Raw genomic sequence first — 23,982 nt, 5'->3', positions numbered from 1 at the left:
TCATTTTTAGCCTCACTGTTTGCAATTGGTTGTCCTAGAAAAATGCTGTGTGCAAGCTGAATGCAATTAAAAAAATCCATCTAACAAAATACCTAAGTTAAAATAACCACAGTTATAGTGAAAGATTGCCCAGGCAGAATTATTTTCAGTTTTCACATTAAGTTTATTTGTACATAAACAAAACATATAAGGAGACAGATAGGAATGTGAGCAATTACAGAATCATTAGCTGAACTACAACACAAATAATAAATGCCTAACATACACTTGGTTTCATATCCTAGCATTTCCCATTCTTTAGGAGATAAACAGATTCTTGAACTTTGCAATAAAACAGATAAACAGATTCCTGAACTTTTTAATACTGAAATCTATTCATTAGCTTCAATTATCACTTTAAAACATCAAACTGTCAAGATGTATTCCTTTCCTCTTCCCCTATATGGGAATATATTACCAAAACATCTTCTAAACATCTAAAAACATTACTACGATTTTGACCTGCGGGAACGGAGACTTCAGCCATTCAAACACCGATAAGCAAGTGTGGCCGTACAGAAATACACAGACTTCCTCAGAAGGAAGAACCGGACAACTGAATCGCCCAGCCTAGTCTTAGCGTGAGCCTGAACAACGGAAGGTGGCAAACTTGCGCCACCCTCTGCTATGAAGCTGGAAATGTTAACTTTTCAGCTATGATAAAAAGTTGCATTATTCTTACCCGATCTACCAACCCCAACTTTCTAATGAGATGTTCACCTCCAGCCAGCCTACAGTGCTAGTCTCTAGGTTACCATGCATTCAAGTAAGATCCTTTCTAACATGTTGCCCATGATGTTTAAATCAATCATTCACATCCACAAAATTTATATACTGACTTATTTCAAAATTCTACTCCAAACTCTCCTTAGGCATAATACTATAAAACATCTCAACAATAGTTAACCTACTAAAGCCCTCCAATGACGGCTCTTGCTAAGACAATATTACCTCATTATTTTGCTACTCTTCAGGGTGTTATGCAAGCAGCTGCGAGCCTTACTTTTGCATTTGGAACCAATTTTTCGTTACATATTATTAGAGCAGCACTCTCCAGGTCTAGGCTGTATGTAGGACCCTTACAGACACGGGCCATAAGAACAATTACAAAGAAATTTAAAAAACAGCTCCTAAACGTATCCCACAAAAGAACAGATTGTTCATTTTGTAGAAACCTTTCCCTTGAGATGTCACTTGCAAGAAATAAATCTTTCTTTCAGCTTTCCTGAATTTTTATATGTGATTGTGACACTAAAAATACTTTAAAAAAAAGACTTCCACTATTATCATTTAACCCCACTTTAGAGCATCATGCTTTATAATAACTGTACTTACAAGTCTGTGAGTCCTAAGTGACTGCAAATATCTTTCCTCCTTCAGAACTGGTTAGAAGACGTCATCTTACGTTTCTCATCACTACACAAAATTAGGCTGCAGTTTATTTGCCAAAGTCAGACTTAGAACTCAGAAATATAGGACTCCATGTTTATTAGAAAATTTAATACGAGGAACTTACCTCTATGAGTACTTGGAGCCCGGGTCATCCAACTTAAGACCCTTGCCAGGCTGCAGCAGAATTCTCTTCTTTCATTGCCAGCTTTCATTCTCATTGCAAAAAGGCACTTCAGGGAGAATAGTATCTCCATCTGAAGTTGTACTGAGATATTGCTGTGGCACACACATGGGCACACAGAAGGGAAGTGCTCCTGGGTCTCACAAATTACATAAGCTTACATGACTTGAGGTAAACAATTTTACTATTTGTCAAATATAGTCAATGATACCAAACTTCATCTGTATAGTACTCTCAGATTATTATACAGGGTGAAGAGCCACCTGTGGATGAAAGGTTGTAGATCACACAGACATATCACAAAGAAAGAGATAAAGATTTCTGAAAGAAATGGATTCAAGGAGGCATTTCACAATGAGACAAACACATCACAGGCCACAGGACTGTGCAAGTGCCTACAGAAACTCAAGAGACTGCAACAGCACAGATGGCTAATAGTGCCACCTGACTAACCACCAGGAACAGAGTTTTCTTTGTATATTGCTCTCAGGTTCATTTTCCTACCACCACACTGCTGGCAAGTTTGCATGCTAATTCTGCTTTGGAATCTGACCATGTGAGAAACAGTGATTACTAAAACAAGTAATAAAGAAGTTGCACCTTGTTCAGGATTGTACATGCTCCTCGTGCTTTGAAATCAACATTCCCTTTCCCCATTTTAAATGGACATTGCTCCACTTGGACAACTGCACTTTTATGCAAAACTCAGAACTAGGAAGCCTCTGCTTTAATTTAGTAAGCACCTTCTATGAAATACCAAATGCACAGGTAAGTCTCACAGACTGTGAATAACTCTCAGGTTTGAGCCCTCCCTCATGCTGTTACATTACAGTGACAGGTACATAAGCTCCGAAGTTTGCACAGCAACCCAAATCCTCATAATCAAATCCATTTTCCTTCTTACCATTTACAGGCACATTTTAAAAAAAAAAGTTTTCTGCAATCAGGGCAAGTTTCACCCATTTTCCTGACAGAGGTGGAGCTCACCTATAGTGGAACGCTTGTTACTCCGGATGGTGCTGCACCCACCGTTGGTGTTGAACAACTCCTCACGCAGTTTTATGAGACTTCTCCTAATGACTTGGCTCATTACGTTCTAGCAGGGTTGTGTTTTGCCAGTTGTTGCTCTTGAATTATGAGGTGCTGCGCTACCCTGCGGCTGGAGGGGAAGATATACGGGCTGTGCCTACAAAGAGATGTTCGCTCAGAAAGGTGTCCTGGTTTTGGCTAGGATCGTAGTAGCTGGTACAGTGCTCTGTTTTGGATTTAGTATGAGAATAATGTTGAGTTCCAGCAACCGGATGGCTCCCAAAGTACAGATGTGACGGTAAGTCTAACTACAAATACCAGATCGATCTCACAACCAATAATTTTATCATACCATAAGCCAGTGTTACACAGTACAGCAAAGCGATAACCTTAATCCACGTCCCAGAGATGATAAACAGCACGTAAATACTGATAAACAGTATATATGGCAAGTAAGGTGTTACATAACACAACTCTGAGAACAAATACAACAACTTTGAAAGCAAATAAATCAACATTGCGACCAGCGACTAATTAAACTAATATAATGAATGCTTATAACAAATTCGTTTTAACACATTTTGGTCAGTCCTGTCATTATCTCAACCCTTCGTGCTCCACATTGGGCACCAAAAAGGACTGTTGTGTTTTAACCTGCTAGGCAGCCAAACACCACACAGCCGTTCGCTCACTCCCCCTGCTTCCCCAGTGGGATGGGGAAGAGAATCGGGGAAAAAAGAAAAAGTAAAATTCGTGGGTTGAGAAGGCAAAATAATAATGATAAAAGAATATACAAAGTAAGTGATGCACACCACAATTGCTCACCACCCGCCAACTGATGCCCAGCCAGTCCCCGAGCAGCGGTCCCCCCCGCCCCTGGCCAACTCCCCCCAGTTTATATACTGAGCATGACATCATATGGTATGGAATATTCCTTTGGTCAGTTTGGGTCAGCTGTGCTCCCTCCCAGCTTCTCATTGGCAGTGCATGAGAAGCTGAGTAGCGTAAGCACCACTTCGCAACACTAAGACATCCCTGTGTTATCAACGTTATTCTAATACTAAATCCAAAACACAGCACTGTACCAGCTACTAGGAAGAAAATTAATTCTATTCCAGCCGAATCCAGGACAGAAGGTAACCCAAATAACCTTTGAAAAGTGAACTAATGCACAGTACGCAGTAGCCGCAATGAATGCCAGACGCAGTTAAAAGCTAGTTTGAGCCCACGGTTATGACTAATTCTCTCTCTACCAACCTGATCATCACCCACTTGCGCCGCTCCGCACGCCGCCGCTGAGGCGCACGCCGGCCCTGGGGCGCAGCTTCCCGCCCTCTGCCCCGCCGAGGGAGAAGGCGGCCAGCGAGCTGACCCGGCTCCCGCAGCTGCCGGGCCCAGCGGGCGAGGAGCGTGGGCACACAGAGGCCTCACCTCCCCGAGCGGGCGCGTCGGCTCAGAGCACACACACACGGCGCTAACCCCCGCTCGTCCCGCCTCAGAAGAAGCGGTCCTGCCCCCGGCAGTCTGCGCCCCCTCCGCAGGAAAGCGGACCCGCGCTCCGCTCCTGTCAGCGCGGCGTTTCCCTCACCGGCCCCTCACCTTTCCCGCCGCCCGGCAGGCGCTCAGCCGGGGGCTGAGGCGATGGGCCTCAGGGCACCGCCCAGCGCAGGGGCCGCGGCCCCGGGGAAGCCCCCCCAGGCCGCAGGGCAGCCCGCTTCGCCCTCGCCCCAGCCAGCTGGAAAGGGGGAGCCCTTCCGCAGGTGATGAGATCAGCTGTCTCTAGGGTGACCTACAGGCAGATCTCAAATTTCCTGACTGAAGATGTTTCCCAGATCGCTATCTGCAATCTCAATAGGAGCTTTCAGCAGAAACCTGCCCAGTCACCACTAACACTTCATCCATTTATTACTCGATTTAGCTGCTTGAGGTGCCAGGAGGTTTCAGAGTTGGCAGCTCTGAGGTTACCAGCTCCTTGGCAACTCAGCGACCAGTCATTTCTACATTTCCTTAACAATTTTTCAATAGGAAATTTAATTAAAAGTATTATACAATAGAATAATAGAAATTACTTTCTTAAAGGAAATGCTTGAATAGAGGATTAAATAAATCCTAATTTTATAAAGCATGCAATGAAAGGGGGTAGTTGCAAAACACGTTCTCTCTGTCACAGGCGCCTGTGCTGTGAGACTTTGATTTTACAAAGCAGAGCTGGGTACTGAAATCCCTTCTCTATAGTGATAGAAGTTTTTCACAGAAAGTTAACTAATAACAGATTGCCTAGTGATACACAGTTAATCAGTATACCTTAGAACCGTTCTCTTGGGGAAACTGCAATACCATGACTTATAATTATATAATAATTTATAGCAGAAGGGACATGCAGAATTCTTCTAACCCCATCCCACTCAAACCCACCTCAGACAGTTGACATTGATACAAACATAAGAATCTCTGTATATGGCTCAAGTTTATGTGTGGTTTTTTTAATAAGTTGATTATCGTTGCTAGCACTTTTTGTTATTAATATTTGACCTGGAGTTCATGATCTCTCCAATGTGTGTAAAATTGCCAAGAGAACAAGCAGCATCACCTCTAATGTTTGGCTTTTTTCCAAACAACCACGTGAAAAGGCTAACTCTGTCTGAATTAAAGAATTTTATTTTGTGCATTTCAGAAATAAATGAATAATGACATTTTCTAAAATCAGTTGTTGCTGTGCTAGACAGACACATGTAAAATTCATCTTTCCATTTTACATTACAACATGCAGTGCGAGAATGATACATTATTTTAATTGAATTCTCAAGTTAATCATCTTTGAATAAATCAAGAGCTATTAACTGTACAAACACTGGTAACAGTCAACATTATTTCAATTGGGAGGAAGGGGAAGAAAAAGTCTCAATACTATATAGATCAAGAAACACCAACTGGAACACAATGGATTCACAGTTCTTACTAAGTTCTTTAGTTTATTTCTAAAACTTATTAGTTTATTTCTAAAACGTATTTTACTGATTATAACTTTGCACTACTAGAAGTTTTTGAGTGTATAATATAAATGATACTAATGAATGAAAATACAGTTCAGGATCAGTCAACATAAGTCAGCTAATTTTAGGGGATGCCGACTTTGGTATAGAGTTTATCTAGATGAATACCAGCTCATGTAAGTGTTAAATTTAGCATTGCTTTCTTCCCTCTTCATTTTTGAACTGTCCGGCTTGACAAAGTGTTGAGTAGCTTTGTGATTAAAAAAAACCCAAAAAACAAAAAAACAACCAACCACACACAAAAAACAAAAACCCACAAACCCCACCACCCCCCCCAACAGTTACAACCTCAAATCATACTTTTGTTGCTACTTAACAGCAAAGTCAATCAATATGATACATGTTTTTTTCCTATTTGAAACATTTATCTGTCACTAAAACTATGCTCAACTAATCAGTGCAGAAGCAACATTATAAATAGGCACGTTTAGAAGTTCCATAACATATGTTTTTTTGTACACAGTGGTGATTTATCTTTAAAATTTTACTATTAAATTAGAAAAAAAAACTAGCAGTGACAAATCTGCAGTCTCTACCAGCAGTGCAGCTTGCAAAACAGTGGAAAGTCATCTGTAACAACGTAGGAAGGTTTTGATGAATAATTTCTCATGTTTTCTTTTTTTTTTTTCCAACACTGAAAGAATGTTATTGCCAATGTATATAATCTGATACCTTGTGGAAATCTTTTTCAACAATCATAGCTCTTAAGCTGCACTGCCAACTTTAAAATGTTTTCATCAAATAAGAACAATTTATTCTGCAATATTGTTCCTGCTTTCTAAACCATAGGAACTATAAAACATACCTTGAAATAATAAACAAGAAATAATTATCTAGGAAGACAGTAGAAAGCTAGTGATACAGTAGGACATAAACCTCAATATCATTATGAAGAATTTTGGAAAGTTCAGTACATTATGAAAAATACTTTATATGCCTCTTGCACATAAAAAAAAATCTGTGGCTGACATTTCAGTAACTGATCAAATGACATCTCTCATGCATTGTGTCGAGAAAATAAAAATTTCCCAACGCTCAAAAGTTGAGGTACAATATAGACCTTCCCTAATAATAGCTTCTAAGTACTGAACACTTCAGCAAGGGAATTCAAATACTTATTAACCTTTCAAATAAATAGTGTGAATATAGCCACTTCTTACAATTCATCTATCTTCAGCCTATTAACTTGCCCTTAAATGTATCTATCTGTAACACATCTCCCTGAACAAGACAGCACACTTGCACTGTAGTTTTGACAGGGTACGGGAACTTTAAAATATGAATATAATAAAACCTTGACCTATGTGTTATTAGTGCATTATAATTACATCCTGTGTGGTTTTTTTCAGCATGTTGTCTAACATTAAGAAATGCAGTATCAGTTTTGCGTCCCTCCCCCCATGATGTGGGAAGTGGTGTCAGCCTCACTCTCTGCCTGCTTATTGCACTAAGATGGAAAAATCGCATGAATAGAGAGTTGAGAATTACCAACTGCACTTCTGTCAACCACCCTTCAGTTTGGGAACACTGAACTGAACTCAATAAGGGCACGCAGGTATTCAAACATGAACGAACATATGTGTTTTGCATCATGTTCATTGGATGCAGTTCCCAAAGAACAACACACAGAGGTAGCACGCTTATTCTTACTGGTGTAATTTCAAAAGGCCTAGAAACCTCATCTTCTCTTCTGTGGTGGTAGGCTGGTATCTTTTCCCACTGATGTTAAGTGTTTCCACCTGCTTCAATAGACCTAGGATTTTTCTAAGAATAAAGGGCTGACGTGACCATACCTCTTCAATATATTAATTTCATCAAACAGTCAAGCACATTGACTTCTGTGTCTTAAGCCTCCCCTAACGTACAGGCTGTGCATTGTATGCACATGTACATGTTTCTTATGAATTCCTCAGAGTGAAAAACAGATTTAAATGAAGAAATAGGTTTGCTGCATGGCCCACAGTATTTAAATAAATTTAAAAATGAATTAGCATAGGATATTACCTCATTATTGCTCAAGTTAACTCTCAAAATAGTTTAAAGTTTTTGAAAATTTTATATATTACTTCAAAGGTTGGTTTATTATAGTATTCATGAATTTTGTTTCTGTGGTTGCTTAATGGAGTGTTCAACTGAACACATACAAAAAAAATCCCCATAATACAGTTCAACAGAGAGACAACATATTATGCCTTCATTAATGTATGGTGCTACAGCACAAAGCATACCAAACTCAGGAAGCTATAGGTTAGTCTACTCCCCATGCATTTGCAAAACATCCATTTACTCTTTAAGAGACAAAGAAAAAAAAAAACCAACATAAGAGCTGTGCTACTTATTTTTAGCTCAGGAAAGAGCGACCTCACTTTGTTACATTAAGATTTTGATTTGGAAAGTCTAAAAAACCAAAGCTACTTAAAATTAACTTTGTGCATATTCTTAAAATTGCTCCTTACTAAAAGTTTCTGCATCAAGCGTGCACTGCAGTTTTATTTTATTGTCATGGCCTGATTTTCAAAAAACAACCCAAGCCCCACACAGTTACAGGACATGGAGCTGCTGGCATTCAGCATCTTTGAAAGTCAGGACACAGCTTAAGTGATTGTGCAAAACAGGACATTTCCATTGCAGTATAAGCAAGTGTTCATTTATGCCCAATAATAAGACCACAGAAGTTTCATCAAATCAATCAAAAGAAACTTTTACAAGTCATAAAGGATTTCAAGGATAACACCAATCGACCAGGCCTGAGTTTCACAGCTAAAAGGGCAATACTGTCCATTTTCATTGGTCAGTTCTGGAAGCCCTTTCCAGGATGATCTGATAAAAGAAAAAAACAAACGAGTATTGTTGTTAGATTATACACTGAAATTAAGAGAACATTTAATTTTAAAAACTTTTAGAAGATTATCTCAGTAGGAAACTGAAAACCATGACTAGAGGTCTGTTGTCCTACAGGCACAGTATTTTCTTCAGCAACTGAGATCTAATTAATTTTTTCTCTCCAGCTGGGAATTGTAGTTTTTTTGTGGTGGTGCCTCTCCTTCAAAGTAGACGCTCTGCTACTAATAATATCTGAACTTATACTACACTGGCATTTTTCTCCTGTTTCTCATTCAGGTAGTTTTGCAGTTGGAAGAATACAAATGATCTTTGAGATAACTGAATGGCATTCAAACTACACTTGAAACTGGATTATGTGCTAGAAGATAGCATGACTACATAAGCCTTTTTTTCTTCCATAGGAATAAAAAACCCCACAAACTAACATACTTAGAGAAATACTCATAAGTTGAGCCTGTCACCACATCAATAATTCTGTACACAAGTGAAATACCAAAACAGAGTAAAAGTACACTACTTAAGTAGTAAGGCAGAAAAAACAAAGAACGTTACCAAACTGCAAGTTATTTGGCAAAACTTGTATTTGTGGGACAAGATACTACGTAAGGCAAAACGTTGCTTAACAATTCCCATTCCTTCCTCACATGGTCAGACAAACCCTTCTGTCATAACCAGTCCTGCTGAGTTACTCTTACGGGTACAAATAAATGCGTATTTGAAGTACTGCAGAACAGATTATATGGAAGAGATATCAAGGGCAAGATCTTTGCATTTTTTTGTTGTTTTGTGGGGGGTTTTTTTTGTTTGTTTCATTTATCTCAAATCCTTAAGAATTAAAAACATAAATAAGAGACAGAAAAAGGGGAAAAACAGTGTGGGTTTGGTGGTTTGTTTTTAAGAGGGAGAACTCAAAATGCAAAGGAATATTTAAGGGCCATAAGCAAGTTCTGCCTTCTTAGAATATCAAGGTTATTAAGATTCTGAAACACTGTCATACTAATTTCCTCATTTATAACACAAGAAATCCTAACAATATTTTGCATCGGCTCATCTGCCGCAATTTTAATCTGTCACTACTAGCCCTTTAACTATTTTGTTTTGCACACAGTTTTGAAAATTTTGATTTTTTTAAAAAGCAACTCACCAACCTTTTTTCCGGAAATTCGTTTTTTGTATGAAATTAGATCCTAATTTTTACATAAGGTTTATTTCCCCCAGTCTTCACATGGGTAAGTATTAGTAATTCTGCAATCTATAAAAAGCACTAGATCTCAGCTGTACCTGAAATCTGACTTGAGATCTGCAATAGCACATATAGCAGTGAACTTTATATGTGGAAAACAGATGCTGCTTATATTATAGATCTGAACTTTTACATGCAATTGGATAGTGGATACCACTAGCTTGAATGAATTTTGAATCTGTGTTAGTTGGTGTCTTACCTTTCAAGGTGAACATAGTGGCGAGAAAGAACATTCTTAATCATAACTACAGTTTTTGCATATCTCTCTGGACTCATCAACTTTGAAAAGTACAATTTGGCACGAAGAAAATATCCAATTGGCCACAGCCATTCCTAAACAAAGAATGAAGAGATTATTATTATAGCTGTCAGTTTGAAAAGGTGACATCACTTTTTCTAAAATTGAAGAAACTGGCTCTTACAGGTCCTTGGTGATAATTAAAACCTCTGGCTACATTATAGTTGTCATTGTCAAGAGCATTATCATATACTCCACAGTAAACCATATCACTGCAAGAAAGAAAAAATAAATTATGCAAACAAAGCCTTAACAAAAATGATACAGAAAAATGTAAAGCAGAAATGAACCAAAAATTTGTCATGGCATTTGCATTTAATGATGGTTAAGTTAGGGAGGTCTCCACCAGGTTCTGTATTTTACATGACAATGGAATTCCAAGTACGGTTTAAACTAGTAGGAAAATGGTTAAAATCTTGGAATGACTTGAATTCATAATTTTGCCCGTATGCTTTTACTCAAACTTGTAGTGCTGTGCACTGTATCATATGCAAGTATGTATCAAGATGCAAATTCAACACCTTTTATGATACCAAATTTGACTTGCTTACTATGTGGCACCCAAAAACACCTGGTGATTGTCTACATAAATAAGATCAATTGCATAACAGCAAAATAATTGTTCCGGAAGTATTTATTGCAGCCTTATTTCACAGGTATATATGAGGATTTTAACAAAAGAAGTACTACCTCCACATGTCAAATAATTCCTCTGTCATGTTTTGTAATTAACACTTATTCTTATCTCTACTATACTTACTCTGGGTCTAAGGTTTTCATGCCTAATGGACCAAGCAGTTTTTCCTCTGCTATCTGCAGAGCTTTCCAAGCTCTCTCAGGTGTGAACAACTCAGGGGCCTAATAAAATAATAAAGATTTAATGAGTAAACTCTGCACATGTACATACATAAGACTGTGTATACAAATGTAGAAGACCACAAAAAGCCCAAGTTTTGTATTACTGAATCAACTTCAGGAACCTGCAAGTCAGAATAAGCAAGAGCACAGAAGCTATCCAGTGCTTTTTTTTTTAATTTTTATTTTATTTTAAATACACTTGCCAAGTATAATTACTGAAGCTCTTTACAAACCTGATAAAGACAACAAAACAACGCACGCTTTTTAGCTAATTTGATGGGAAAAGCGGCCTCCCAGACCTAACCTTAAAAGACATTCTGAATACAGTGAACACTACAAATTTATCCTAGCTATATACTAGACAGCAGTTTCATTTAGGTAAGTCCTGTCGAGGATGTATTTTTACGAGATACTCCAAGATAGATCAATATTAAAAGCATGGAAAAGAAAAGCTTTTAAAAAGTTATTCTAAGCAATGTATGTTCCTGATATAATGCCATGCAGATGAACCTTACAATGCAAGCTTAGTTCAATAAGAAACAAGATTTTAAGTGCAAACTTAAACACCCCAACTCACTTACCACAACCATTGCTATTGTAAAATTTGGCCTGAGTTGGTAATCACACCATGGACTTGAAGCTCCATAGCTGTCCTTATAAATTCCACGTTTGTGAACAAGATTTGGATGTTTCTCATTAGGATCTGCTGGGTTCTCAGAGACAAAGAACAGCCTTTCAAAGTGTCCTTGAATTTTTCTGTTCCACTCATCATATGTGATAGTCTCCTCCTTTCCTGCAAGATGTTGTATACAGGTTTTATTTTCTGAAAACAGCCACAGTGGTAACACCAGAAGCATGCTTATGTCTATTTTTACTGTTTTGCTTATTGAAGTTTTACTTGATACTCCTAACACAATAAAGGCCATAGTAGCATTGCAAAAAGTTATTATTTAAAAGTTGAATTATACTGCAGATCAACTCCAACACCTGCACAATTTTTTTACACAACATTTTCTAACTTGCAGTTAGCTAGGAGCAAACAGTATGAGGTATTGTGATCTATAGTAAATATTTAATTGAGTAAGTTTAAAATCTACAATGAACATTTCAGCATGGTAACATGTCAACTCTTTTATAGTACTTGGTATACATACTCTTGCTATTTTGGAGACTTCAAAGAGAGTGTCAAAACATTAGGATAAGTGTCACTTTTAAAAGCTTTCTCTTCCTGAATTCCTGACACTTAACATAACAGGAACAGACCTCGGATCACCTCTCTCCAGCTGGTGATTCCCCACGCTTAGGCCAATTCTACAGTTCACAGGAATAGCTCACTGAAAGTTCAAGTGAGACTAGAGAAACATCAGGTTTTAGTCAGCAGAATTGTGCTAGGGATATCTTCCTGAGATACACATACATCTTAAATAAGCAATGCTTTTATGAAAGAAACAAAAATAGTAAAGAAATGTACATTAGTTTTATATTAGGTGAGTACAGGAGTATTACCTTTTTTTCTTAAGCTACAACAGGAATATAGCAAAAAGGACAATACTACCAAAATTGAAATACGTATCCTACAAAAATTGAAATATGTTATCGCCAGAAGAACAAAAAGCCTAGAAACTAACACTAAGCCTATTCGTGAATACGAATTAAGGCTGGTTTTAAAATAGATTCAGCAGTAGATGAATGAAATTTAAACTCAGTAACATGAGATAAACAACAGAAGGGAGTATACACACATCAAACTCAATCTAAAAAAAGTTGCTTATGATTCTGGAACAAAAGAGATAAGACAAGTCCTATAAATATTATTTCTACATATATGCATTCTAATATTGCTGTGTACTGAATTCTAAATTGTCTTACTCTAGCCATAGATTTTAAGAAATCCTGAAGTGACAGGTAAGTTCATGATCTAAGAATCTGTACTGTCTAGGACAGATAGGAAAAAAACGCCTTATATTCACATTTTCTAAAATAGAATAAAAAGAACCACTAAATTAATTGTTTTCCAATATTATCCTTTACTGCAGAGTAGAAAGGCTTTACAGGGCATGTATATTCACTTGGGCTGGGTAAGCTCAAAGTAACTTTGTAATCAGAGCAGTATCCCTTTGAAATATAAGGGACATCTAAAGATATTTACGTAAATATTCATAAAAAGTGGTTTCCTGTGTTGTGAATATTGGGGAGGGGGAAGCGTCTTGTGTCATTTTACTTAGTATTCTTGCAATGAATGATGCGTATCATCATAATACATAATAATCCTATCACTTATATCCATTTTGAGAAATGGTATTTAGGCTCCAAAATTCCTTTGTAATCCACACCTTAATACATAGAATAAGATATTGGAAATATTGGCAAGACAATATCAACTCTTAATAAATTTTTGTAGCAACAAAAGATTTTAATCATACAAGATACTTTCCCAAGCTTTTCTCCTTTTCCCTCTAAACCTTCTTGAGTAGTTTGATAATCATCCCTGATGTTGTATGGTCACCATTTCATCGTTTTGGTTATTTTTATACTCCAGTAATACAATTATGAGATGTGCCTGTTTTTACCATGTCTTTTTACGGTGACTCCATGGAATGGAAACACATTTTTCCCAGATAAATCCAGCAACCAGCGAACAGCCGACTTGCACAGGCCAACAATTTCCACAGCAGAGCCATCTCTAAAATAATAATGATTTAAAAAGGCCAAGAATTACTTTAAGAAGGCTATTAAAGTTCAATAAGTGACTGGAAAAAAATAATCTGTACGTATCTTATTTAGACACTTTATTTTTCCCTATTCTCCTACTATTCCCCTATTTCTCCTATAGGAGCATCCCGAAGTTCTACAGTATTGCAGTGTTTTGTGAACAACAGCTCCATCATCATCACTATAGTCATAATTTTCCAAACTTCAGTCATACCCCTCTCACCCATATTCTCTTGAAAATGAAGAGTCCTTAGACATTCCAATATCTCCTTGCAAGGCAGCTACTCCATCCCTTTGAGTTTTAGCTGCCCGTCTCTCTACCATCTATTATGTCCTTCTTGAGACCAGCACTGCACACAGCACTCAAGGTACAAGCACATCTTGCAGGTGCAGGGTTTCACAGAGGCAGAATGATGCCCTCTGTCTTGTTCTAAAAACCTTTACTGAAGACACCCAGTATTATTATTTTTATTAGCTTTTTTGGCTGCTGCTGTACACTAAGATACGATTTCAGAAAGCTACCAATGACAAGATTTCCTTCATATGCTGTACCTCAGCCCCGACACCATTGTGTAGGCGTGGTTTAGACTATTTTTCCCCTAGATACATATCTTAACTTCATCTACACTGCAGCTTATCTGTCACTTTTAGGCACACTCAGTTTTATAACGTACTTTGAGTTTCATGAAGGGCCGAGAGTAAGAGAAGAGAACATTAGCATAAGCAGACTGTGTCAATTTACTTTTATTTAGATCAGTAGGATTCCACCTGATGAAGAAACCATGGAGGAAAGGGTGGAAAATAGGTGAGGTTTTCTCCCAGCTAACAGTCAGGGAACAAGGGATCTGGCTAACAGACACTTTTTTCTGTACAACAGACCAATTTAAAGTGGTATTATCATACCCAGCTAATTTGCACAGATCTAAGATAATTTCATACCAGTGATTAAGAAAATGAAAAAAGGATCAGCCCCAAAGAACTTGATCCTCTGATGATAAAACGTTATTCAATACAGAAGTTCTCATCTACACATGCATTTTGGTAACTTAGGTAATATTTCTGCCATAATAGATTACTCAAGTCAAAAGTGAAGCATTAAAATAAGTGCTAAATGCACTTCCTGGGCTTGCTTTTTTCAGGTGATATTCAGATAATCATCATATGCATAAATTTCGTATTATATCATACTGAGTTTTACTCCCTGCTTGATGTAAAATTTTTCTCCGGCATCACTGGTTTAGCCTCTTTAGGGCAGGTACTTCAACGTTTCTTGGTTCCCAATTAAAATGCCTGACTTGTCAAGCAAGACAATGTTTTCCTTCAGTTCTCACCCACAGATGGCAATAGATTTGAAACTGATGCTGTACTAAACTCAAGCCAGAATGCCTGCAGCAGTTTGCTAGCACATAGTAAAGAGTTTATTTTCAAAATGTTTAATCTCAACTTTAAAAACTTAGATGTTTTTGAATTCTAAATAAGAAGTATTCCAACAACACAACAATTATCAATAGGTATCTCCTACAGTAAGTCTAAATAACAAAGTAGGGCTAGTACTACAAGTATATAGTTTTTCCTAAATTACATTTTACTACTTAAATTCAAAAGTTGACTCTGCATGGAGCTAAGACCATGCCAGAAGCTGAGGGCTTCAACCCTGCTAAAAACCACACCCTTTTTCTTCAAATAAGCACAAAGAAAAAAATTACCATTAACATTTTAGTAGGCAGAAACATTTGGAACATTTGAGAGATCACCTCTCAGATATGTTAATGGAAGGCACAGAAGTTCTGCAGAAGAATTTCAGTTAAAAAAATAATTTAAAAATCCCCCCCAAAAGCCTGGATTTTGTACCTTGGAGTAGCAGGAATTCCTTTGTTGCGAGCTCTGTCGCTCTCTCCCATTTTATCCATCCAAGTGCCACAATTGAAGCGGTTCCCTCCAAAGACAAAGCCAGTTTCACGGTCAACACCTGCAGTTACATTAAAACCTGCCAAGCAAGAATATTACATGAGAAGTCTATATTTTAAACAAAACCAAAACCCCAACTGCCCCCCCCCCAGCTCAAACCTCCTAAATAAACAAAAAAACCTCCAAACGAGATCTGAGGTGGGTTTCTGAAGGCAACTGTACTTTTTAAGTGAACTTTTATTTAAAGATAACTTGTACCACAACATATAAACAGTTGCTGATAATAAACAATTAGGCACTTTTTAAACATTAAATATATTTAAAGTAATATAGTTTTAGTTGCAATAAACATAATTAATTTTTCAAAAATATACTCCATAGCTAGAGGAAAAGAAATATAAAATATAATCATCATCTTTTGAATTGCATGGCGAGTGTTTTATATGTGTTACCTTCATCTCTCATGTTTTGATCTATCTGCGGGCCAGCATTCCTTTCTCGGAAATTTATGCCTTCCATGTGTCGTTGCATTGCCTCCTGTATAACTTCATAAAGTGGCTGATCCTAGATTGCATGTTTGGATGATATGTGAAAGGCAAGATGAAAAACAAGTAGAAAAGTGCAAATAGTACCAATTCTTAGCCTCTAGTTTATGACACTTCAAAATAAAAGCATCTAACATTTTCAGTGGCATCTTTGTCATGGCAATACATTGCATACAATTTTTAACATAAACATTTTTTCAAGACAAAAAGCAAAGAAAAAATTCAGAAGCTGATGGCATTTTTTTTCCATCCCCAACCCCCTGCACCTGTCTAATCAAGCGATGCAGATGTAGCGAGAAGTGACCAAAATATGGAATTCTTGTGCTATAATCAAATTTCACCATAAACAACAGATAGCGACAGGTTCTTGTAGCCAGAAAAATTATATTCTTTCATTAAAAATTTTAGTTGTATTAAATAGGTAAATCAGAAGTGATCTTTACCATAGTGCCTGCAGGCTGAGGAGAAGAATCATCTCTTGGGTACATCCTAGAAACAGGACACCTGAGAATGTCTAATCCGTTTGGAACAATTTTACAGTAGTCCTGGATACACTGAAGCCACCACCATACAGCATCACGACAGTTGTATCTGGCATGTGTCCCCTGGCCAAGCAGATTGGGAATGAGACCATGTCTTAAAGTCCCACCAAATGCTAAAATGATGTTTCTAGGACAAAAGAAAAACACAGTCTTGACTCAGTTACTTTCAAGGCCATTACTGGACCAAGTATTAAGTACAAAGCATACAAGTTTACCTTAATAGCAAGGTAAGTCAAGGAGACAAACAGGATCTTAAAGACAGGTGCCAAAAGTTTGCTGTTGAAAGCTACAAATTACTTCATTTAGCATGAACTTGTTTTACAATAAAAAGTCATCTATTCCCTACAAATTCCCCAACATGAATACATTTAAATCAGTTTGTACAAAACGTACAACATCTGCTAATATGGAAAAGCTAGTTTACTTTTTCATAGGTAGTGATATAGAGCCTAAATCCAAATCCCACTAAGGTCACAGGGGAGGTTTTTATTGACATTGTTTATGATTACCCTGGTATCCATTCTGATGGGTGGGGTGAAATGGGGACGGAGGGCAGAAGTAGATGGGAATTTCCAATTAAAATACAGAGAGGTGACAGCAACTGAGGTTATGAGAAGTTTCTTGAAAACCGTTGTGCATACCTTGCAGAAAACATGGATTACAACTAGCTTTAAAAGGAAATATAAACATACTAGTAGACTGCAGACCTTACTGCATGAGAAAGGTAGTAGTTGGTCAAATGTACACTAGCATAAATACATGCTAATTTTAAACAATTAATTTTTATGTTTGTATCATGTGGCAAGCTCCACCCAAATTAAAAGATTAATGGAAATATAAAATCAATAGATCTGGCTTATATCTGGCTTATTTGTCACGTTAAACATTTACGAACAGATATTAGACTGTAACAATCCACAATTGGCTAATTTCTAGTATTACTAGACAAATACTAGCAGTTACAATCACAACAGACATGCAATCATACCTTTCTGATTAAAACAGTATTCTATTGCTACTTCAAATTTTTAAATAAATAACTTTGAAATTATTGCTCAGCAACAATGATGCAAGTACAGGTGAAACACAATCACTTTTTTTAAGGACAAGCAGTAGTGCTACAGGGGTTAAAACTACCTTATCTATACAGAACATCAGCTTCATATCAGTGCTAAGAAAAAAAAGAGAATCATTTAAGTGGTATTTTTAATTCCACTTAGAGAGAACTCCCAAATCTGTCGAGGGCCATTAAAGTTTTATACTGCACATCAACTGTTTCTAACAGCTTGTGTGTCATCTCAGGTTTTGAGAGGATGCCTTTTCCCTGACTACCTGCAAAACCAGTAAGAACTAAGTATAAGTCAGTCTTACCTTGCTTCTAGATAGCGCCCAGTAACTAACATTAGACCTCTCAGCGCAATAAAGGTATCCCTTCCCCAAGAGCGAAAAATTCCAGAAGAAAAGTGAGGTAAACCTAAAAAGAAATGTCATTGTTCATCTCATTTATTGATGTGGCAGAAGTCTCCAAGTACACATGTCCTGGTTTTGGCTGGGATAGAGTTAAATTTCTTCTAGTGCTGTGTTTTGGATTTAGTATGAGAAGAATGTTGATAACACACTTATGTTAGCAGTTGTTGCTAAGTACCCTGCTAGTCAAGGACATTCAGCTTAAGAAAAAAACAAAACAAAACAAGCTTTGGGAGGGAGCACAGCCAGGACAGCTGGCCCAGCTGGCCAACGGGGTATTCCATACCATGTGACATCATGCTCAGTATATGAATGGTAGGCGTGATCCAGGAAGTACCGATCGCTACTTGGTTAGCGGTCAGCGCGGGTAGTGAGCAAATGCATTGTGCATCACTCATTTTGTATATTCTAATCATTATCATTATTATTTTCTCTTTTCTGTTCTATTAAACTGTCTTTATCTCAACCCACAAGTTTTTCTCACTCTCACCCTTCCGATTCTCTCCCTGTCCCACGGGGTGACGGGGGGGAGTGAGCGAGCAGCTGCGTGGTATTTGGCTGCCTGCCAGGTTAAACAACGACAACATATATGTGTAAAATAACCATTAGTAAAAATATATTCATATTTATAATTTTTTTCCTAGATATTTCAAGATATTTAAAGTAAACAATCTTCTAGACCAAGTTCTTGATAAAATGAAATAAAACCTCACTTCAGAACAATTATCTTCTAGAATTTCAAGATCACAGAACAGAATTTCTCATATCAATAACAGTCACATTTACATTTTTATTAAATCATTTTGTAACTTAACCAAGTGCCATCCTTTAATTAAAAGCAGCAGAAAGAAAACTAACAAACAAAAAGGCAAAACTATGACAAGATTTACAATGCTTTGTTGGCAAGATGAGAGCCGTGCCACCTCAGTAGCATAAAGGGGATAAGACTGGAGAGCTATGGATTTCTTCAGCCCAAAATTGTTCTCAGCCACTATAAAAGGAATCCTGCTTCTCTTTTCCAGCAGCTTCTAGATCTACATCTTACTGCAGACATTATAACATGTAACTTTAAGAATTACTCTGACTGATAAAGCATAATAATTACAACAGTAAGGTCCATCCTTGTCTTTTCTTCCATTTATTAACTTTTTCAATCTAACAAACAAAAAATTCCATATGGTAAAGTTTCAAAACAGCAGTCTCTTGTGCATGCTTGATAGAACAACATTTTAACTTCTATCACTTACTCTTCCAAAGCATTTGCTAATACTCAGATGTAAGGCAACAGCACTTGAGAATGACAATCCCTGTATGAGTTAAAAATCTCACAGACACAACTACCAGTGAATATGTGAAGGGAATATTTAAAACCAAACCCTTTAATCTTTATGACCAATTTAAGGGAACATGGTGCCTCTGTGCTTCTAGGTAACACTAAAGCAGGCAAATGGAATGTTACTAAAAACGAGAAACTAAAAGCAATAAAACTCCGTGAAAGACAGATGACAAAAAGAAGAAAATAAACACCCCAGTGAGACAGATGCCATAGAACCTGTAGATGTTAAAAGTTTCTATGGTTTCAGAAAAGGAATGGGCCAACTCAAACCAAAAATAAATTCATTCTAAGCCACTAAACACAGAAGATAATACTTTTGACATAGGAAAGTGCCCAATTCAAAGAATGCCAGATGCTGGCAGAACATTCGGAGGTATAAACACTATTTGCTGACTGCTTTTATGCTCTTTCCTTTTGGAGACAGTTTCAGATCCAGCATTCTTCTGATCTGCTAACGGTTCTTTCTTTTTCTGAGAAGTTGTAAACAATAAATTCATCCTTGTACTCCATTGCAATTAATTTCTTAAATTCATGTTTAAAAAAGATAAACTAAAACCTATTATGCTACGTATATTTATCTCAAGCAAGTCTCCTGGAAAGAAAGAGAACATACTTGTGGTTCTCCATATATGATAAAAGTGGATATAGCTAAAAATGTCTCTAAATAAAGCATTTATAAGCTCCCCCACCACCACCCCGCAAGAGCAGTAACAAAATGCTCGTCCCCAAGAAGTACTGCTAGACAAAACTCCCATGTTTTTAATATGGGCAAATCCTTACCTTAAACACAAGTTAAAACACAGGGGAAAAGTGAGGAAAACTGCTACCTACATTTTATACATGGTTGCTGACACATGGATCCCAAGCCCAACGGAGACAAATTTAATATAGTTACTAAAAACAGTTTAACTATTTTGGAAGAATTTTTTTTTTTTTAAATGTTGTCCTCACTTACCAGCTGCCAAGGAAACACAACACTGTTCTTTCTCATTTGTAATCTCATTCAGCCTATAGGGAACGTCATGTAAGGAAGGAGACAGATCTGGCAGACAAGAATATTTTCCTATCCCACACATCTGGACTGAACCCAAGGAAAGGTGTTTAACAAATGTTGATCCATTCTGCACAAAGCTGTAATTCAACATAATTAAATTAAAATAACTTTGCATTCAGCAATATCAGTCTATAAAATGTACCCTTTTTCATTTACAAAAGATTATTGTAAGTATTATGCATAACAAATATAATAAACTAACAATGAGTTAATATTAGTATTTTGCACTAACTAATTTTGTAAATAAGCTTTAATTTGTAAATCACTTTTTTCCCCAAAATAGGTGTCCATTGTTAGCCTTAAATTTTAATCTATTAATGCCAATGGGAGTGTTTATGTCAAATACTTCCAGGGAAAAGAGTAAAAAAAGGGAATTGGTTTGGTTTACTTGATGCCTACCTACAGACCTAAGACCTCAAAAATATGATAAAAGCTATTTTACTATCAACAAAAGTTTCTGCCAAACCTAGTCAGTATTTTTAAAGATTGCCACACATTTTTCTATATATTCATATACATAAAAAATTGTAAATCAATACATCGGTTAACACATTGTCTAAAATAATGCAACCTGCACTCCTGACTAGTTCATTCCAAGTATTTTTTCATAAAGTATACCAATTTCCACATGATTTCACAACCATAACAAATTATATGCCCATTTTAACATATATATTTTTACAAAACAATACAATTTGTTCAGAATGTTCATTGCTAGAATAAAGCCTCCAGTAAATCAATCTCCCTTCCCTTTCCAAGAAACAAAGGAGAAGCAGACACTGAAGATTAAACAGTTATTTCAAGAACTAAGCAAAGTGTGCAGATAACGAAGGATATTTAGCTGTGTTAGAGAAGAAATGTTGAACAAAGCATCAGCATCAAGTACAATCTAGTATTTTCTTTTTTCCCTGAACTTCAAGGAATCATTGCAGTTGGACTAAAATTATAGCAAAAAAAGTTTCCAAAACCTGGCAAAGAAGCAGTGTCTTAAGGTTTCCTCCTACTACTGCACAATGCCAACAGTAGTTATAAATTCAAACCCTGGATAGACATCTGAACTCTCAACCTTCCAAACCACCACCATTAGAAGATGGATTTGATATTCACTACCAATTTTACCCTTTTACATTGGACAAGTGTGAAAATATTCAAATTGCATTCTCCAGCAGATAAAACTTAAAAGGTGCATATATATACAGATACCTCTATAGCTCTGATATGCCAAGCATACCTAGACATCTGATGCCATCCCACATCCAGAAGCGTTGTGTATGCACCCACTAATATGGCATCAAAGTAACATGGGATGAGGTAACGTGGAATTCTCTTTAGGTAGACAAACATGGCCTTCAACCATTTACCAACCTATTAAAATACAATATAATTAGAACTTGATAACACTAGGGTTCAAAAACCAGTGCTTTCAGGATCCATCTAGTTAAAAGTATTTGTCACAGTTTTTGTACTTTTATTACACCCAAGTTATGCTCAACCACCACAAAGATGAGGTTATCTTCAGTTAATAACACCACTACCAAGCAACCATTCATGTCTAAGAAGTTGTCCATGCTAGATATTTGTGGTAGAATTGCTGTATCCTCCTGCTCCAAAATTTCAGCTGAGAGATGAACTCTAAGAAAAGTTGTAGCAAAAAATCTGTACTGTATCTGTACTACGACATAAATGGGCAAGAACATCAACTATAGAAAGAAATTATATTTTGATAGTCTTGGGGGCGGGGGGGAGAGAAGATTATCAGAAAAAAGTTATTAAAACTGAGTAACAAAGGAAAGCTGCAACTCAAGAGGCATCACTACGACCCAAGTGTGGGAAGGAGGTTTCTCATTGCTAAAGAGATAGGACTTCAAGAGATGAAGCTTGAGACCAGGGGCAGAAAAATTATCAGAAGGCTAAATTATGTATGGCCACTAGTGAAAATGATCTGGAGATCTGAGTCTAGGACTCAGGATTCTGGAGCTTCACCATCTTTGTGTCACTGTAAAATGTTTGACACCTGGGAAGTATTTCTCTTCTTTCCTTCCAGTACTGTTAAAGAACATCCTGACAACCTACTAGAAAGTCACTAAAGATTTAAACCTCGCAGATGAAGACTGCGCAGATGAAGAAAGTATGTGTCAATATATTACAGGATGACACTATACTTTTAACCTGGAAATTATGAAGGGAAAGTTGCTTATGTAAACAGTGAAGTTGTAAAGTTTAGTTTCATGTGACTTCAGCATAGCTATAGGTAGTTTATATTTTCTGCAAAACAGAATGAGACACTACAAAGTAAGAACTCAAAAAATACACAGAAAAAATGAGCAACAGTCTTTGAAGAACAGTAAATCTGGTAAGTATCAGACTAATTTCCCTTCTAGAAAAGCTCCATCTCTGAGGTCAGATTCAGCATTCACTTCAGTACAGCATTAGACAGCTTTATCCATTCTTCTGCTTTATATCACTTACACTTGACTTTAAGAACAAAATGAAATAAGAATGCTAACGCCTTTATGATATTAATTATGTAAGTTACCCAAATCAGGTCTTCATCTTGTGAAATTAATAAAGCAATTGCCATGCAGGAAAATAAAATATGACAAAGAAAGAAAAGGACTATATTGTAATGCAGCTATACGGGTAACTTGAATCCCAGTAATTCCTATCTTCTCAGTGCTTGACAATGCAATCTTACTATAACTGTATCATAACCATGTATGCCTCAGTAGTATTTAGGCCCTCTTTTGAAAGCACTTACTTAAAAAAAAAGGTTACTTCATTTTTATTTGAAGAAAAGTAATAAACAAACAGGGAAGGACCCCTGCAGGCCTTTATGTAAGAGCTAACAATCCCTCCATGCCCTACATATTTTTCACTTCCCTTTTGCAGTCTATTCTTAAATAGGATTGAGGAGAGGGAAGAAAAACATATTAACGGGTTAATCTCCTGGAAGAAATTGCCTAGACGAGCAATAAGTTATAGACAGACTGAATTTAAAAATATACCAGTAATTGAAAAGGAAACAAACTAGTAATTTAAAACCCCGAAGGCACCAAATAAGTATTTTTACTCACTTCTGCACAGGCTCCTGCACGTGAAATCAGACGGTTACTGATATAATCAATCATCCAATCTCCAGATCTTAAATTATCACAAAATGGATGACCCAAATCATTCTTTGGTCTAATGTCTGCCATCACTGACATTAACCCTGAAGATACAAACCCAACTCTGTATTAAAAGACACATCATTATCACAAACAGCAATTACAATTCAGGAGGAAAAGGTACACAGCAACAGATGCTTTAACTGGATTTAACTTATTACTTCTCTTGATCTGCAGAACGAGTTAGGATACAACTCAATTGTAGTTTCCTCAGCGTACATCCTAGAAAATTATGAAAAAGTTATGAAAATCATTGTGGAATAACTAGCATGATGGAATTCATATATTTGATAAATGATTGACACTCCTCAGTA

The 23,982-nt window shown here is 36.9% G+C and overlaps 1 protein-coding gene across 9 annotated transcripts in view; it reads right to left on the bottom strand.

Moving 5' to 3' along the window:
* Positions 1-5,277: 5,277 nt before the first annotated feature.
* Positions 5,278-23,982, bottom strand: part of AGL (amylo-alpha-1,6-glucosidase and 4-alpha-glucanotransferase) — a 40,070-nt gene continuing 21,365 nt past the window's right edge. For 6 of the 9 annotated variants that reach the window (XM_075156386.1, XM_075156384.1, XM_075156383.1 and 3 more), the window contains 13 exons: positions 23,576-23,712; positions 21,733-21,866; positions 20,403-20,578; positions 18,016-18,118; positions 16,546-16,771; positions 16,010-16,121; positions 15,501-15,636; positions 13,508-13,620; positions 11,519-11,730; positions 10,840-10,937; positions 10,204-10,291; positions 9,981-10,114; positions 5,278-8,514 (listed from right to left, as the gene is read on the bottom strand). In XM_075156386.1, coding sequence (XP_075012487.1) covers positions 8,397-8,514; positions 9,981-10,114; positions 10,204-10,291; positions 10,840-10,937; positions 11,519-11,730; positions 13,508-13,620; positions 15,501-15,636; positions 16,010-16,121; positions 16,546-16,771; positions 18,016-18,118; positions 20,403-20,578; positions 21,733-21,866; positions 23,576-23,712 — 1,787 coding nt within the window. In that variant the 3' untranslated portion in view covers positions 5,278-8,396. Of the gene's footprint in view, positions 8,515-9,980; positions 10,115-10,203; positions 10,292-10,839; positions 10,938-11,518; positions 11,731-12,091; positions 12,290-13,507; positions 13,621-15,500; positions 15,637-16,009; positions 16,122-16,545; positions 16,772-18,015; positions 18,119-20,402; positions 20,579-21,732; positions 21,867-23,575; positions 23,713-23,982 lie in introns of those variants that run through there. The other 3 variants (XR_012674515.1, XR_012674516.1, XR_012674517.1) reach the window with 3 other exon arrangements.

This window comes from Calonectris borealis, chromosome 8 (assembly GCF_964195595.1).
Source record: "Calonectris borealis chromosome 8, bCalBor7.hap1.2, whole genome shotgun sequence".
NCBI classification, from domain to species: Eukaryota; Metazoa; Chordata; class Aves; order Procellariiformes; family Procellariidae; genus Calonectris; species Calonectris borealis.
This window is presented reverse-complemented; position numbering and strand designations above follow the sequence as displayed.